Source organism: Aotus nancymaae, unplaced genomic scaffold, assembly GCF_030222135.1.
Source record: "Aotus nancymaae isolate 86718 unplaced genomic scaffold, 86718_ANA_hifiasm-v0.15.2.pri h1tg000016l, whole genome shotgun sequence".
NCBI classification, from domain to species: domain Eukaryota; kingdom Metazoa; phylum Chordata; class Mammalia; order Primates; family Aotidae; genus Aotus; species Aotus nancymaae.
The window spans coordinates 57,608,132-57,623,374 of record NW_026988428.1 but is presented as its reverse complement, the minus strand read 5'-3'; the positions used below and the strand labels follow the sequence as shown (position 1 = coordinate 57,623,374).

Below are 15,243 nucleotides of genomic sequence, written 5' to 3'. Positions count from 1 at the left end.
GATGTGGAGAAATAGGAATGCTTTTACACTGTTGATGGGAGTGTAAATTAGTTCATCCATTGTGGAAAACTGTGTGGCAAATCCTCAAGGATCTAGAACCAGAAATAACCAGCAATCCCATTACTGGGTACATACCCAAAGGATTATAAATCATTCTACTATAAAGACACATGCACATGTATGTTCATTACAGCACTGTTTACAATAGCAAAGACTTGGAACCAACCCAAATGCGCATCAATGATAGACTGGATAAAGAAAATGTGGCATATATACACCATGGAATACTATGTAGCCGTAAAAAAGGATGAATTTATGTTCTTTGCTGGGACATGAATGAAACTGGAAATCATCATTCTCAGCAAACTAACACAGAAACAGAAAACCAAACACTCCATGTTCTCACTCATAAGGGAGAGTTGAACAGTGAGAACACATGGACACAGGAAGGGGAACATCAAACACTGGGGCCTGTCAGGGAGTGCGGGGCTAGGGGAGGGATAGTATTATGAGAAATACCTAATGTAGATGATGGGTCGATGGGTGTAGCAAACCACCATGTCATGTGTATACCTATGTAACAAACCTGCATGTTCTGCACATGTATCCCGGGACCTAAAGTATAATAAAAAAGAAAGAAAGAAAGTCTAGATCAGAGAGCGTGTCCTGGGCTTGTGTGTTCTGGGCTTTACTAAGGACATAAAAAGAATCACTGTATTTTACAGTATAATCCACTATTTAAATTGCCTCAGAGTTTGTAAGAGGAAGTCCTTGATTTCTGATCTGAAATGGAAAAGGCTATTTTTCTTTACAATAAAATATAGAATATGATTGAGTATATGTGCATCTCATTCTTCAGGACAAACTTTAGTTACTGTTAGTAGATATACAGTAAGAATCAGTATTCCAGGTACATTTTATGAGACTTTTTCCAGCCAGACTCTCTTTGCTTTGGGAGCAATTACAACCTTGACTTCTAGGATGGATGCAGAGTACCAAAACAGAGATAGTCACTGGAACAAAGGAGTCACAGTGAATATTAGTTTTTGTCAGACTTTGAAGTACTTACCTGAGAGATTTTATGTGTACCAGTTCATTTGTAACATAAGTTACTTTAAAGCACATCGAAACACAGTGTTCTCAGAGATTATGAAAACTTTATTAACAAAGAAAATCTGCATTACACATATCCCCTTTAAAAACAACCACCTCAAACATGTAGAAACTTTATTTCATATTTGCTATTTGATCAATGCCAGAAAAATAAAACCACAACAGCAAAGTACAGCCCAGTATTTTTGAAGGGGATAATAATCATTTGAGATAATAAAGTACTAGAAAATCAGAAGAAACGATTCAAGGTATTCATTTCAAAGGCTAAACCACTAATTCTTCATCCAAACGAATGTTTCCACTGTGAGTCAATACATTTGCCATCAGTTATTTTTAATGCTATCCTGAATACACAACGTACATCTAAAAACATGATAGAATTCTCAGAAAACAGTAATAACTGATAGCCAACATGATTTACAGAAATTCATGGCTCTGTAGCAATGGTTCAGAGACAATCTCTAGAAAATATGAGGATACTCTTCATGACAGGAAAGGATTGGTTTTGCAGAGCAGCTTTTAAGTTTATTTCTGATTATCTTTAAATAACCTCTCTACCCTTGTCACTTGATCTCACCCTTTGCTAAAATTTTATAAACATATTCCAGACATACTGCGTGCAAAAAGGGAAGTATGAGAATATTAAGATTCTCATGCCCTGGACATGAATAGAAAACATGTATATAATGTGTTCTCACTGTTGAACAACCCATTGAAGTGTAAAGCTGGAAACCACTCAGTAGAGAGCATATACATTTTTAATCCAAAGGAAAAAAAAAAGTGAGGCCTGTTACTTGACTACAGTTTCCAGGGCTCTGGTATAGCTATATTTTAGGCATGGCTCCAAGGAGCAGCCTACACAAATTTGGATGGAGCCAGGGAGGCACAGATGGTGGTCACGTGAAGGCACAGACTGATCGAGTGGGCTCGGCTACAAAGTCTGTACATTTAGGCTGCTGTATCCTCCTATTTCAAGTACTGCCAAGTCCCGGTTCTTCCCCATCTTTCCAAAGTCTTGATTCATTTAATTCTCCTGAAGGAGGTGGAAGAGGAGGAGGGTTGCGCAAATCTTACTCTTTCATGGTTTAGAGGAGACAGTCACCATCTTGGCTCCTTGTCAGATTTTAAATGTAACATTTTGCTAAGTGTAAAGCTGTGTATCTGTTCCTTTTCTGTTGCCATTATTGTAACTTCAATATTTGCAAAACACAACATCAAAATACTTCAAATCCAGCCCAAAGCAGTTATTCATGCAACATAATTCTTATACGTATCAATATACAGCGAGCTCAGAGCAAAGGAATCCTTTTTTTCTCTTTCTTTTCTTTCTTTCTTCTTTCTTTCTTATTTCTTTTTCTTCTTTCTTCTTTCTTTTTCTTTCTTTTTTGTTTAGTTTTTTCTATTCACTTACGATTTTTTTCTCTCTTCGGGGAACTTAAGAATGATTTAATCATACAATAGTAATATCCCCATTTTATATATGTATAGTATATATGAATATATATATCCTGATGATTATACTATTATAAAGCTCATTACAATGTCAGCTCCTATTGGTTGCATTATTTAGAAAAAGGAAGCACACAAGCTAAAATGATTCTACCATTTGAAATACCCTGTGATTCACTGGTAAAGCATAGAGCACCTTAAGGATATGCAGTCTTAATTTTTAAATATAAAAACTTGTGGTGTTCACTCTAAAATGTTTTTGCTAAAGAAATTCAGGAAGTGCTTTCAGTGGTGCCTAATTGATGGTTACTAGCATTAAAGTGCTACTTTCTTACTCTTTAAAGGATGGCCTACGACATTCAAGATTCTCATTTTCTTCTTTGTATAGGAAACTCTTATCAAAAATCAAAATGGATTCAGTTGCTGGCCCCCCAAAAAAACCAAAAAACAGGGCACAAGGTATTTTTCAAGTCCTCATTCTGCTCGGTATTCTGTTGGTGTAATTTTTGCGTGTGATCGGTTCTGCTCTGGAGACTTATCCACTAAGCTCTCCAATGTGTCTTTTTGACTGGAGCTAATGTGTAGGAAGGCCATTTTTAAAGCAAATCAAAACATTAAAAGGTTTAACATCTGTTAATCGGGTGTTTTATCTAGAGGACATAAAAGATACTTAGAATCCTCTAGCTTACTGACTTAATGCTTTCCTTTTTACTTGGATATTTATATTGTGTAGAAACTGACACCGCTATCACAATCAATGGAATTATTCCACTTTCTTCTAAGACAAACAAGAAATGTTTTTCTTTTAGGGTAGAATCTCATGATTAGTAGAGTACATCAATAGGCAATGTGGAGAGGTGAATTGAACTCAATTATTATCTTAATTTCTGCTTTCAACAAAGCATGCTGATAGAAAAAGTTCTTGATATCATTTATGTTTCATGAATTTCCATTTTTAGCTTGTTCCTTAAAACATAGCTACAGTTCAGAATGTAATAATAACAATAATCACAGAGAGAAGTCTCCCGACCTTGGGGCTTTGTGCTTTAAGTCATAGTCACTTAAAAACAAAACAACTAAAACTACCCTCCAAGTCAAGGCTATATTGCTTAAATAAGAACTTCAAAACATTATTTTGATTTTCTAGGTTGACTAAGCATACAAATTAATAATAGGATTATGTATCAAATACAGTCTCGCGAATGGAACACATCAGCATTACCCAGTCTTCCTCAAACATAGGTTGGTTGCCAAGAGAGATACTTTTCTACATATCACAAATGTGCTATTTGTATAAACACTTCCTATTACAAATGCTCTTGTTTTTGTTTAAATGAGTGTTTTTAACCTGCGCTATTAATACAAAATTTTTTTTCCCTTGTGGTGCTTGGCTTTCAGAAGAAAGAATCTTTAGGCCTCTGTTCTTGTGAGAGTAATTTCTCTTAACACTGACAGTGCAGCGTAAGTACAGCCAGCGCTCATTAAATAGACTTCTGAGCGTAATTATAATTAACAATTAGCTAGAAATTAGTTTTAATGATTTGTTTTAGATGATAGAATAGAAGCATAATGTAATTATTTTTAAACCTTCTACATCATTAAGAATACAACTACCACCACCTTTCAATTATTGAGAGGCAATCATCTAAAGCATTTAGCAAGTGATCTACTTACAGAGCCAAGCTAAGGGAGCTGAAGAGAAGAGGCCACCGCCCCAACCCAGGTGTTTATAATTATCTAGCCTTTTGCAAAGCCTCTTCCGTTTACACGCTGCTCTTGCTATTTCATGCCTTAAAGATGTCTCTACCAGGGAAAATAAGGAGATTCAGCTCTTCCCCCACCTCCTGCCTGTCTCCAAGACAGAGTGGGGCTGATGACTGGAGGTGGGGAGAACCAAAGGAAGATGCCACAAAATTTAGCCACTGGGCCTGAAATTCACCATTCACACCATCAAACTGGACTAGCAGGAAAGAAGATTATGTAAGTCATGGATAAAATGAGTAACAGGAATCAGCTCCAGACTGTAGGCATAGATCTATGCCATTCTTTCCTTGTTCAGTGTTCTTTTAATATCCCAAAATCAATTTGGATCTTGCTTTCTCTGCAAGAATGTTTAAAAAAATACAATAGAAACCTGAAGAAATGCTCTTTTGTTTCATAAAAATATAAAAATATTCATTTAGAACAGTGAATATTATTTATTGTCAATTTTTTTTCCTTTCTTTGTTTAGAAAATTCTTTTGTTTAACCTCAGCTATCCGTGTGCTATTTTCTCTTGCAACTTTGAGCAAGAATGTTAGATCTTTTGCTGGGGCCCCTCGGAAGCTGTTAGGGAGCACATCCTGACACCCACATAGAAGACCTGGTACCTGTGTTTCCACATCACAAAGCAGGCCAACAAGCACACAAGACCACAGACCAAATTAAGAATCATCTGGATGAGTAAGAACAGTTTGAAAGTGCCAGTGACGCTGGTACAGTCCGTCACATCCCGGTAAACAAAGGTCCTGCTGAGCAGCTCCGAGGAGGGCAGTTTGCACTGGCAAGAGTCGAGTGTGGTCTCACAGGTAAACTGTGTGAGCTGCAAATAGTGGTGGGCAGCAAAGGCCACGGCCAGCACACAGATTGTCAGGCCAAGGGCACTTAGCAGAAAATATAACAGCTGCAAGAAAGCAAAAGAAAACCTTTCTGGTTACAAAGAACACTGGATGATTATTTGCAAAGCTAATTCATCAAAACTGTTCTTTTTATTCTCTCCCAGAAATTTTCTGATGGAAAGGCTGTCTCTTCTCAGAAACACAGCACCTAAGACATGGAAATAGTTCTATGTTTATTTATTAGCGAGTGGTCCTTAAACCTTGATCACATTTTCACTTGCCATCCTGATGCTGGGCCCTTTTCAAGAGTTGCGACAACCATATTAGCTGGATTGTGGGATGTTTTCATCTAGATATTGCCAGCAGTTTAGATAAATCCCAAACAAGCTAGCCATCCCTGGATGACATGTTGTGCTTATTTTGAACTCAAGAACTGCTGATAGTAAGACTGAAACAAGACTAGGAAGTAATCTTGTATAATGCAAACACTGTGTTGGCCAAAATTAGCAATGATGGGTCAACTAGTAACACAGGTTAATTTTTTAAAAAGACTATGTTCAATGTAGTGATTGACAAACTGTATCCATAAATGTGAGAATCCCCAGCAGGAGGTTTCTGGGAGAAAGTAAATTATGACTCCAGAAGTCAAGTGATTTGATGTCAGCTTCATCGCCTATGAAACTTACCCCAAGTCCAACAATAACCATATGATTCCTGAGCATGAAAATCCACTCTAAATGGTTCCTTGGCCACCAAGAATTTGAACCCTGTTGGCCCCCAAGTTAGCTTTGGGATTGAAAAAGTCTAGCTAAAGTTCTCACTCTGCTGCTACAGGGCTGTGGGAACTCTGAACAATTCAGGCATTTTGCTTAAACCCGAAATATTCTGAGCAAAACTTGTGGGTGTTCACTGACATGGCCACAATAAAATCTATTTTATGAAACAAGAAACATTTTTGTGATTGGACTCGCCTACTAGGAATGTTTCTCTTAATGGTCCACCTGCTGAGATTCTAGGTAAGGCTCAGAGTCCCCAGCTTTTGAGACTAGTATACATAGTTGTTACTGCAAAAATTATATTATCACAGTCAAAAGTTGCTCTCTACAGAGAACAATTCTGGTGAATGAGCACTTCACAAAGTGATATTTGTTCTAGTTATTTCCAGGCTCAGATGAAAGTAGCTCTGCAAAGATGATGTCTTTCCCCACCTACCCGTATATATAATTCAGAATCAAAACATATATGTGACGCTATAAAGTGTGCATACAAAAGTGCTCCAAATGAGTGTTTTCCACACAATGATGATTTCAAGTATTTTTAAGTCTTAAATTTGGAACGCCGTATTTAAATTTTTACTTTTTCTCTTTCTTGAGTGGTATGTGTGCATGTATTTGTAGGTGTGGGTGTACATACTGGTTGCTGGTGCCCTAAGCTTATGTCTGGTTTGCCTGTAAAGGAAGCCATCAGGGATTACATACAGCTTGACTGTATAACTGACGTCACTGGAAGAGAGTAGAATTAGTTAAAGCCATTTTTTTCTTAACACATCTTAATTAGTATATCTTAACCAAGGAGTACATGGATTCTTTAGATCTTCTCATCAAAGAGATCTTAAACATACAGTCTTTTTCCTCTTCAAATCATTTAAAGGATTGTCAGATGTAACCTAAGTGTCTTCATCTGTAAAAGTTTAGAGAAACATCTTATATATCAGGGACATAACGAGGATTATACTCAATATTAGTGCTCCTTGGAGGAAGGGAACCAGATAAATATAAAGTGACACCATCATAAAACTTTTTTTGGTAAGAGATGGAGTCTTGCTATGTTGCCCAGGCTTGTCTCGATCTCCCAGCCTCAAGTGATCCTCACACCTCAGCCTCCCAAAGTATTGAGATTAGAGCCATGAACCCTCAATATTTTCAGTATCTGGTCCTCAATATTTCCAGTGACTCTATTTTATTCAAAAATAGGAGTTTTAGGCTAAAAAATATGGATTTATTTTGTAGGACCAATGGGGCAGAGTATTTGAACAATTCTGGGTTGTTCTGAAATATTCAGGCTTGATTACCGACTTCAAACTCTTGGTGCCAAGAGCCAAATTAAACTGTCTTGACTATGCTCTCTCTCTCTCTCTCTCTCTCTCTCTCTCTCTCTCTCTGTGTGTGTGTGTGTGTGTGTGTGTGTGTGTGTGTGTACCCATTGAAGCTGTGTTCCCAGTATAGCCAGCAGAGAACTGGGAACAGTTTGCTCTGGGAACAATGGTACATCTATGACTTTACCAGCATGGATGCCCATGTTAAAATGATCATTTCCCACGTGGCAGTCACCTGCTTAGTAGAATGGCCCTAATTGGAATTTTCTTTACTTATTTTATTGCCATCAATGGATGAAAGTGGGGGGCAGGCGTCTTGTGATAACCTTCCTACCTCTAACATACATACATCCTTCGATAGCAAATTTTTTTTTGAGACAGAGTGCAGTGGCTTAATCTAGGCTCACTGCAACTTCTGCCACTCAGGTTCAAGCGATTCTCATGCCTCAGCCTCCTGAGTAACTGGGACCACAGGTGTGCGCCACCACACCCAGCTAATTTTTGCATCGTTTGGTAGAGACAGGCTTTTACCATGTTGCTCAGGCTGGTCTCAAACTCCTGACCTCAAGTGATCCTCCTGACTCAGCCTCCCAAAGTGCTGGGATTACAGGTGTGAGCCACTGCACCCAGCCCCTTAGACAGCAATTTTCTGTAACATTTGTTGGGGCAATATCTTGAAGAAATGACAATAATCTCTCATTCTCAATCTGCAAATAATTTAAATAGTTGAAAAAGATTTTACTAATTCATAATAGTCACAAAAATCCATTTGCTGAAAATGGGAATTTTGTCTATTTTTAAAAGATGACTTTTTGGCTCAGAGATTAAAAGGTGTGCCCAAGACCATTTAACAAGTGCATAGCAGTACTGGCTGATGATTAAGAGCATGAACCAGGGAGTCAGGTTGCTTAGGTTGGAATCCTGGTTTTCCCCTCACTAGCTATGGTCCTTGGGCAAATTCACCAATCCCCGTACACCTGTATTTCTTCATCTGTAAACTTGGCATGATGATCATAATAGCACCTACTTCACAGGATAATTACCAGGATCAAAAGAGCTGATGTCTGTAAGGAGCTTAGAACAGCGTCTGGTACACAGGATCACTATTTAAGTATTTGTGAAATAATAAGCAAATTAGTAGGGATGGAAAGAGCTGTCTTCTCAGGACTGAGGATATCAATTCGACTGCCTTTGTCTTATTTTGTCATGTGGGAGTAACAATGCATTCTTGGCTTGTAGGAAGGATGTAAACATTTACACAAACACAGTGGTTGCTCAATTTTAATTGAACCGTTTAAATATGCTAGAACCCAACGAGAACACAAAGAAAAACCACGCTCCTTAGCTTCTCTGAGTATGAATAAATTTACATCGCGCATATCTGTCTCACACATAATGACTCGGCTTCTCCCACTCGGGAACGCATCAGGCTAAGTAAACTAGAGGAAGCCACGGAATCAGGTTTCTTATCCATTTTCAGACATAAATATATACTCCATCCCCCCTAAAGCCTGCGGGCTGCATCTGCAGCGCTGTAGCATTTTTCCTTCATGGCTTTTAACCCATCTGACAGCAACAAGCTTCTGGGTTAGAATCTGTAATTTAAAATCAGGTGGCTTGTTTTACCTACACGGCACGAATAAACTATAAGGAAGAGTGTTTACGATGACCTTGGGAATCCGAGCAAATATATCTTGATAAAAGCCCGGAGTGGGAGGCATCCGTCTTGCGGGTGTCAGCCCATCAGCCTAGCGCTGCGCAGCGGGCGGAGGCGCGGTGGCCCCGGGCGCTTATGTAACAGCAGCGCCCGGGCGCGTCTCCGCTCGCTCGCGGCCTCTAATTGGTACCCGGCCTGCAGCTTTCGCGTTAGGTGACCTCGGGAGGAGGGTGTTTCTGCTCCAATTTAATTACCTTCCCTGGTGGCCTGAACGGGAAGGGCCCCTCTGCAGCGCGCCGCTCGTGAGGAGGCTGCCGCAGCAGCCCGGGGGCCTCCTGGATGTGGGCAGGAGGGAACGTGCCCCGGAATGTTTCCTCAGGCACATGCCCCCGACACGTTTCCGAACCTCCAGGGGAGCCCTGAGAAAGTCAGGCCAGAGGAAAGGCAGGAAGCGCGACTTGCAGCCGATGCCCAGCCAAGCCCAGAGGCAAAGCCCAGGGAGGAAGAAGGAACGCGCTGGTGGCATCGAGGGCCTGCAAAGGGAGCCCCCTGCCCTCACTCCCCGACCCCCCCAGAGGGCTGTCCCAGCTTCAGAAAAAAAAAAAAAAAAAAGCCTGTGGCTACTGTCTGTAAGAGAAAGGGAGGGTGTGTGTGTGTGTGTGTGTGTGTGTGTGTGTGTGTGTACGCGTGCTGACTACAATGAGATTGTCAACATGACCTGATTGCTTGTCCTGGCTATCTGGGCATTCAACAGGAGGAAATAAATCCTCACACAAAGCTTAAGCCAGGGTGCCGAGATGAGGGCACCAAAATGCACCTATGCTGGTGAGAAACGCCCTATGAAGATGCCGGTTATGCCTCGGTCCCCCAACAGTGTGAGAAGCATGAGGGAAGTCAGCTGTCCCCTGCTGTGTCATTGGAAAACCTGGAGATGGGCTGAAGCTCACTTTCAACCTGAAGATAATGTAGCATGCAACCTTAGAGAGCTAGCAGCAAGCATCAAGAAAGGTCACATTCAGGAAAAGAGAAGAGTGCCTCAGTATTTGTCAATGCCTGTCACGGGTGGAAAAAAGAGATAGCTAATGAGATCTTCCTAGTGGGGAATCCTCAACCTGGCTGACATTGGCAGTGACTTTTTTTTGTCTTTCTATTTTTCTCTTGCTCTCTATTTTAACTAAGGTGCAGATGTTGAGATGACACTGGAGTATGTCTGAAACTGATGCTTTTGCCTCTGCTGTTTTCCAGATCATGGTGGGGGGAAAATGAGGGCATTTCACATAAACTAATAAAAACATAGTTTTGGGTGTTCTTCAGCTGCTGGATGAAGTTCTTGTAATTTAACAGGCCATTTCTTACTAAGCTTTCTGGCTTCTTTTTAATCACCGAGACTTGCTCTTTAGTCAAACCTCGGCAACAAAAAGTAAACACAGACTGATGTCTACCGTATCTGGCCTTCTTTCAAGGAAAGTACTATGACAGAGAAGTACAATTTCCAAATGAAGGCCTATCCACCAAAATTCTAACTTTATCATTTTTTAAAAAAAATAGCATCTATTAATTTTTTACTTAGAAAAGTTATGTCTAACTATTGGAGAACATTTCAAAATTAGAGACTCTGCAAAATGCAGATATAATCCCACCACTTGTAGATAATAGTATTTTCTATGCTCATTAAGAGCTTTTATTTTTTCTGTAGGATCATATCATACATTCTGTGTAACCAGCTTTTTAGAATCAGTTATTATAATGTAAACTTTTAAATTCTATTCATTAATTTTTATAGCATCATTTTAAAGGATATCATCCCATTGCTTTTTTATATCAACAGCTTCATTATACTAGACTCTTCCAACACATCTTATTTTTTTCATCTTAATAACTTCCAAATAATATCATTCATTTACTCTTATGTCTTATGTTTTCTCATTGTAGTGAACAAATAATCCAGTTTTTATATGTTTTCTTATAGAAGAAAAAACAATATGAGCAGACCAAATTAAAAAAAAGATTAAAGAAAGCTTTTTATTCTTTGCTACAGTAGCTGAGAGAAAATGAAGGAATTTGATTTCTATTAGGTCTGATTGCTAAGTTCTGTGTCTATGTCCTTACACTCTGAAAGGGAGTGTCTTTGCTTCCCTTTGGAGTAGATTCTATTGTGCACTGAAAATGCTGTGTACTTGAATTAGCTCCAACTAAATGCACTGTCCCTAACAGAGAAAACATACACACAAATGAAAGACACACAGTTTGCCAAACCATGCATATCCCACCGCCCGTCCCCCCACTTTGCCCTGAGACTCTTGGCACAGAGCATTTGGATGCACCCAATGTACTTTTTCTGTCTCAGTGATCCCACCTACAAGAGGAAATACATTTAGACTGTTTCATTATTAAAATATTCCAAATAACCCTCGAGATATGGAAGTGGGCACTTTTTTTCTGGCCAAGTGTTTTGTTGAACTGATGAATTTTCAACATTCCTTTTAAGGGCATTGAAGGACAGACTTCAGATCCTCCAGGCCAACCCAGTTCATGGAAATTAAGACTTAAAAAAAATCAGCATTACCTTTGAGGTCTGGATCAATGCCCTCTTAAAACATTTTTTGGCCTGCATAAAAATGCAATTTCTTAACTAATCAGATATGCAACCCCTTAAGAAGGCACTCCTTTATTTTGTACTTGGATTTCTTTCTAAGTGATGATAAAAGAGAAAGAACAATCACAACTTACCTTCATAGAAAACTGAATACATGTCCGTTCGTCAACCTGATATGAGAAACAAAGCATAAACAAGCCAAGATAGGCCACTAAGCAGACCTGCAATGGAAAACACAGAAAAAAGGATGTTATCAGGGCAAGTTGTGCATTCAAATGACATCAGTCTCCGTGTCTTTGACCAGTCACATCCATGTTATAAAGCTGTCCATTTCATTTACTTATCTTTATGTACTGTGTTTTTCTTTCAACTTGTGGAAAACCACTTTAAAATTAGTAAAATCAATTGATTTCCATTTAGCCAGCATTTGCTAAATTCTTTTGATATGCCAGGTGCTATATAAGATCCTTCGGAGAGTGTGATCATGAATGAAGTTTACTCAGTGTTAATCAGTTTACAATCCAGTGAAAGCCAAAATAAATGCACACACTATGCTAAGGCAAGACATTACATGTTGAATATTATTCAAAGAAGTATAAAAAGAGGAAGAAATTACATTGAGTTGGGTGATATAAAAGGCTTCCATCAAGACATGGATTTGAAATGAAATAAATAAAACGTGATTACTAACATTAGCTAAATATTTGCCACATGCTTTTCTAAGGACATTAGATTGTATTTCCTCCTGTAATTGTTACAAAACCCTATAAGGTAGGTGATATTATAATCCTCATATTGTAAGTGAGAAAGAAAAGGCACAAAGCTAGTAAATAGTGGAACCAGGATTCAAATCAGGTACCTTGGGGCAAAGCCGCATCATAAGCAATAGCACAGAGGAAGGACTGCACAAAGACTGTGTTGAAAAAGCAGCAAATACGCACCCATGGTTTACCCATAGTTCAAAATCACAACATATTGGACAGGTGCGGTGCCTCATGCCTGTAATTACAGCCCTTAGGGAAACGGAGGTGGGTGGATCACCTGAGGTCAGGAGTTCGAGTCCATCCTAGCCAACACGGTGAAACTCCACCTCTACTAAAAATACAAAAATTAGCTGGGCATGGTGGCACACACCTGTAATCCCAGCTACTCAGGAGGCTGAGGCAGGAGAATCGCTTGAACCTGGGAGGCAGAAGTTGCAGTAAGCCAAGATTGCACCCTTGCACTCCCGCCTGGGTAAGAAGAGTGAAACTCCATCTCAAACAAACAAACAAAAAACATAGCGCAAAAAGGGTAGAATGAAAATCTGGTGATATGGAATTGATTTAGTAAGTAGTGGCATTCCCTTTAAAATTTTTGAGCAGGGAATGACATGATTTGAGAGACACATTTTAGGTAAGTTAGCAGTGATGTTGAGTGAGTCAGCGGTGAGAACATCAGGGTATTATTTTACTAATCTGAGCAAGCTCAATATATCACGTGAACCAGAGCTCATATAGTAGCATGCAAATTCAGAGAAAGAGATGGAGAGGATAGGCATAGTAAAAACTGAATCTATACATCTTGGCTATTGCATAACTGATGGGAGGACCTGGAGAGGGAGAAACTGGAAGTGACCTGCAAGGTTAGTGCATCAATGAGAAAAAGATGGTGGATGTGCCTACTGAAAGAAGGCTGGCCAGAGAAATAGCAGCTGTGAAGGAAAATATACTCAATCTGTCAAACCGCATTTTCTTTTTTATGAACTGGAGTTTTAGAAGCATGATTTAGAGTTTCTAATCAAAGCACATCTATTCACATTCAATTTTGAAAGCTTAAAACATCGATAAAGTTCCATACTTTTAAAATAGAAAATATCAGCAACAGAATTGCATTTCCTGATAAGCATACTTTTACTAGAGACAGATGTTGGAGGAGTGGCTGAGAGTCACCTAGCAAGTCATTAAACAACTGGTTTGCTCATACTCATAGTTCCTATCCCAGGGCCAGCTTCAAACCATAGGCAGTCCCTGTTAGGTAGAGAAACTGTTTGCAAAGCCAACAGGGCATTTTAAGGTAAAACTTTTACCCTCTTTTCTCTTTGGTTACACAATCAATAAGCTGCCTATGTCCACATCTGTTGCCAAGTTGTGGGTTGTTTAGATTTCTATTGGACCATTAAGTCAAAAGCCAAGCTTCTTCTTACTACAGACTGTTTCCAGAGTTTTCCATAATTGAATGGAAATGGCTGCATGGTTTAATAGCTGTAGATAATATGTGCAGTGGAGAAACACAGCCTGTAGATAATATGCAGTAGGTAATACGTGTTTAGTAACAGATAATACGTGCAGTAGAGAGACACAGCAGTAAAACAGGTGAGCATGGCATGGACTGAAGATATCTGGGGAGAAAACAAAACAGATAGAACCCAGGGAGGCAGCTATTCACCAGAAGATTGGCAGATACAAAAGTAAAGATACTGAGGTTATTTGTGTAGCCCCTAACATGGCATTTTCAAGTCAGGATGAAGTTCTTTTTTAAAATTCATTTGTAAAAAATACTAAATTGAAGGATAAGTTTGATAAGAACTGTAGGGTTTTACTATTTATTCTCACATTAAGAATTTATAGAACTTGAAACAATCAAAGAAAGATCTACCTTTTGTTTATTGGTGACAAACCAGATTGAGGTTTGTAATCCTGCTTATATCCATAGGCACATGCCTGTGAGTTTCTGTCTGCAGGTGCAGAGGGTCAGGCTCTCTCCCACAGAACTGTCTTCTTCCCTAGAGACTGCCAGCTGAAGTTGGCAATTGCCAAGACTTTCCTCTTTGTCTTCATAAGGTACACATTCCTGTAATAAGGCACCTTAAAAATCTGATTCAGTGCCTCTGACTTCAGCAGTAGCTACTTCGTTGTAGCCTTCATTTGCCCTGGCTTCCAGAAAGAAGTTCCATAGGAACACATGACCTCATTCTAGAGCATTTGACTTATTCAACTCACAGAATTTTATGGAGAACATACAATAGGCAGACCTGGTGTTATTGTATGATCCTCGGAAATAAGAGATGGAAAAACAGGCCCTTACACCAAGGACTATCCAGCATCCAAGGATCTCCCAGTCCAGTGGGAAAAGAAAGGAGAATGCAGTTGCAACATTGTATAAGTACTAGGACTATATCTGCTATAGGAATACTTAGAAGGAGTAATTACCCTGATAGAAACTTGGGGAAACTTCCTGGAGAAAGATGAGTTTTGAGGATATGCAGAAATTGGCTAGAAGGAGAGCGTGAGGAAAGGTATTCTGTGCAGAGAGCAATAGTAGGTGCAAAGGCATGAAGAAAGGCAGAGTAAATATTCGAGGATTCCTCTAGGTCTAGGTCCAATGCAGAGAAAAAAATTAAAGGCAAAAGATGTGTTTGCAGGGATGGGCAGGAAATAGATCACAAAGGACTTTGATTTCAACTAGGACATTTTAAGCAGCAGAAGGGTCGACTTTGGCTTTTAGAATGGTCCTTCTGTCTATGAAGAATGGATTGGATGGGGGCAATTCTTGGGAAGAGAGAAAGACCATCTAGAGGCCATTCTTCACCTGAGAAATGATGAGTGTCTGAACTCAGGTAGAAGTAGGGATAGAGAGTGGGTGTGTTTGAGTGACAGTAAACAAGCTGAATCCATAAGCTCTAAAGATTGACTAAGAGCTGAGAAGAGGGAAAGGTCAGGAAGGTACTGCCAGGTGGGTGATGTGGACATTTAAT

The 15,243-nt window shown here is 39.4% G+C and overlaps 1 protein-coding gene across 1 annotated transcript in view; it reads right to left on the bottom strand.

Annotated features, from left to right (window-relative positions):
• Positions 1-1,137: 1,137 nt before the first annotated feature.
• SSPN (sarcospan) overlaps positions 1,138-15,243 on the bottom strand; it is a 37,237-nt gene continuing 23,131 nt past the window's right edge. Inside the window, exons 2-3 of the mRNA XM_012457173.2 lie at positions 11,642-11,728; positions 1,138-5,224 (exon numbers count right to left, since the gene is read on the bottom strand). Of these exons, the coding sequence (XP_012312596.2) occupies positions 4,859-5,224; positions 11,642-11,728 (453 nt within the window). The 3' untranslated portion in view covers positions 1,138-4,858. The remainder of the gene's footprint in view (positions 5,225-11,641; positions 11,729-15,243) is intronic.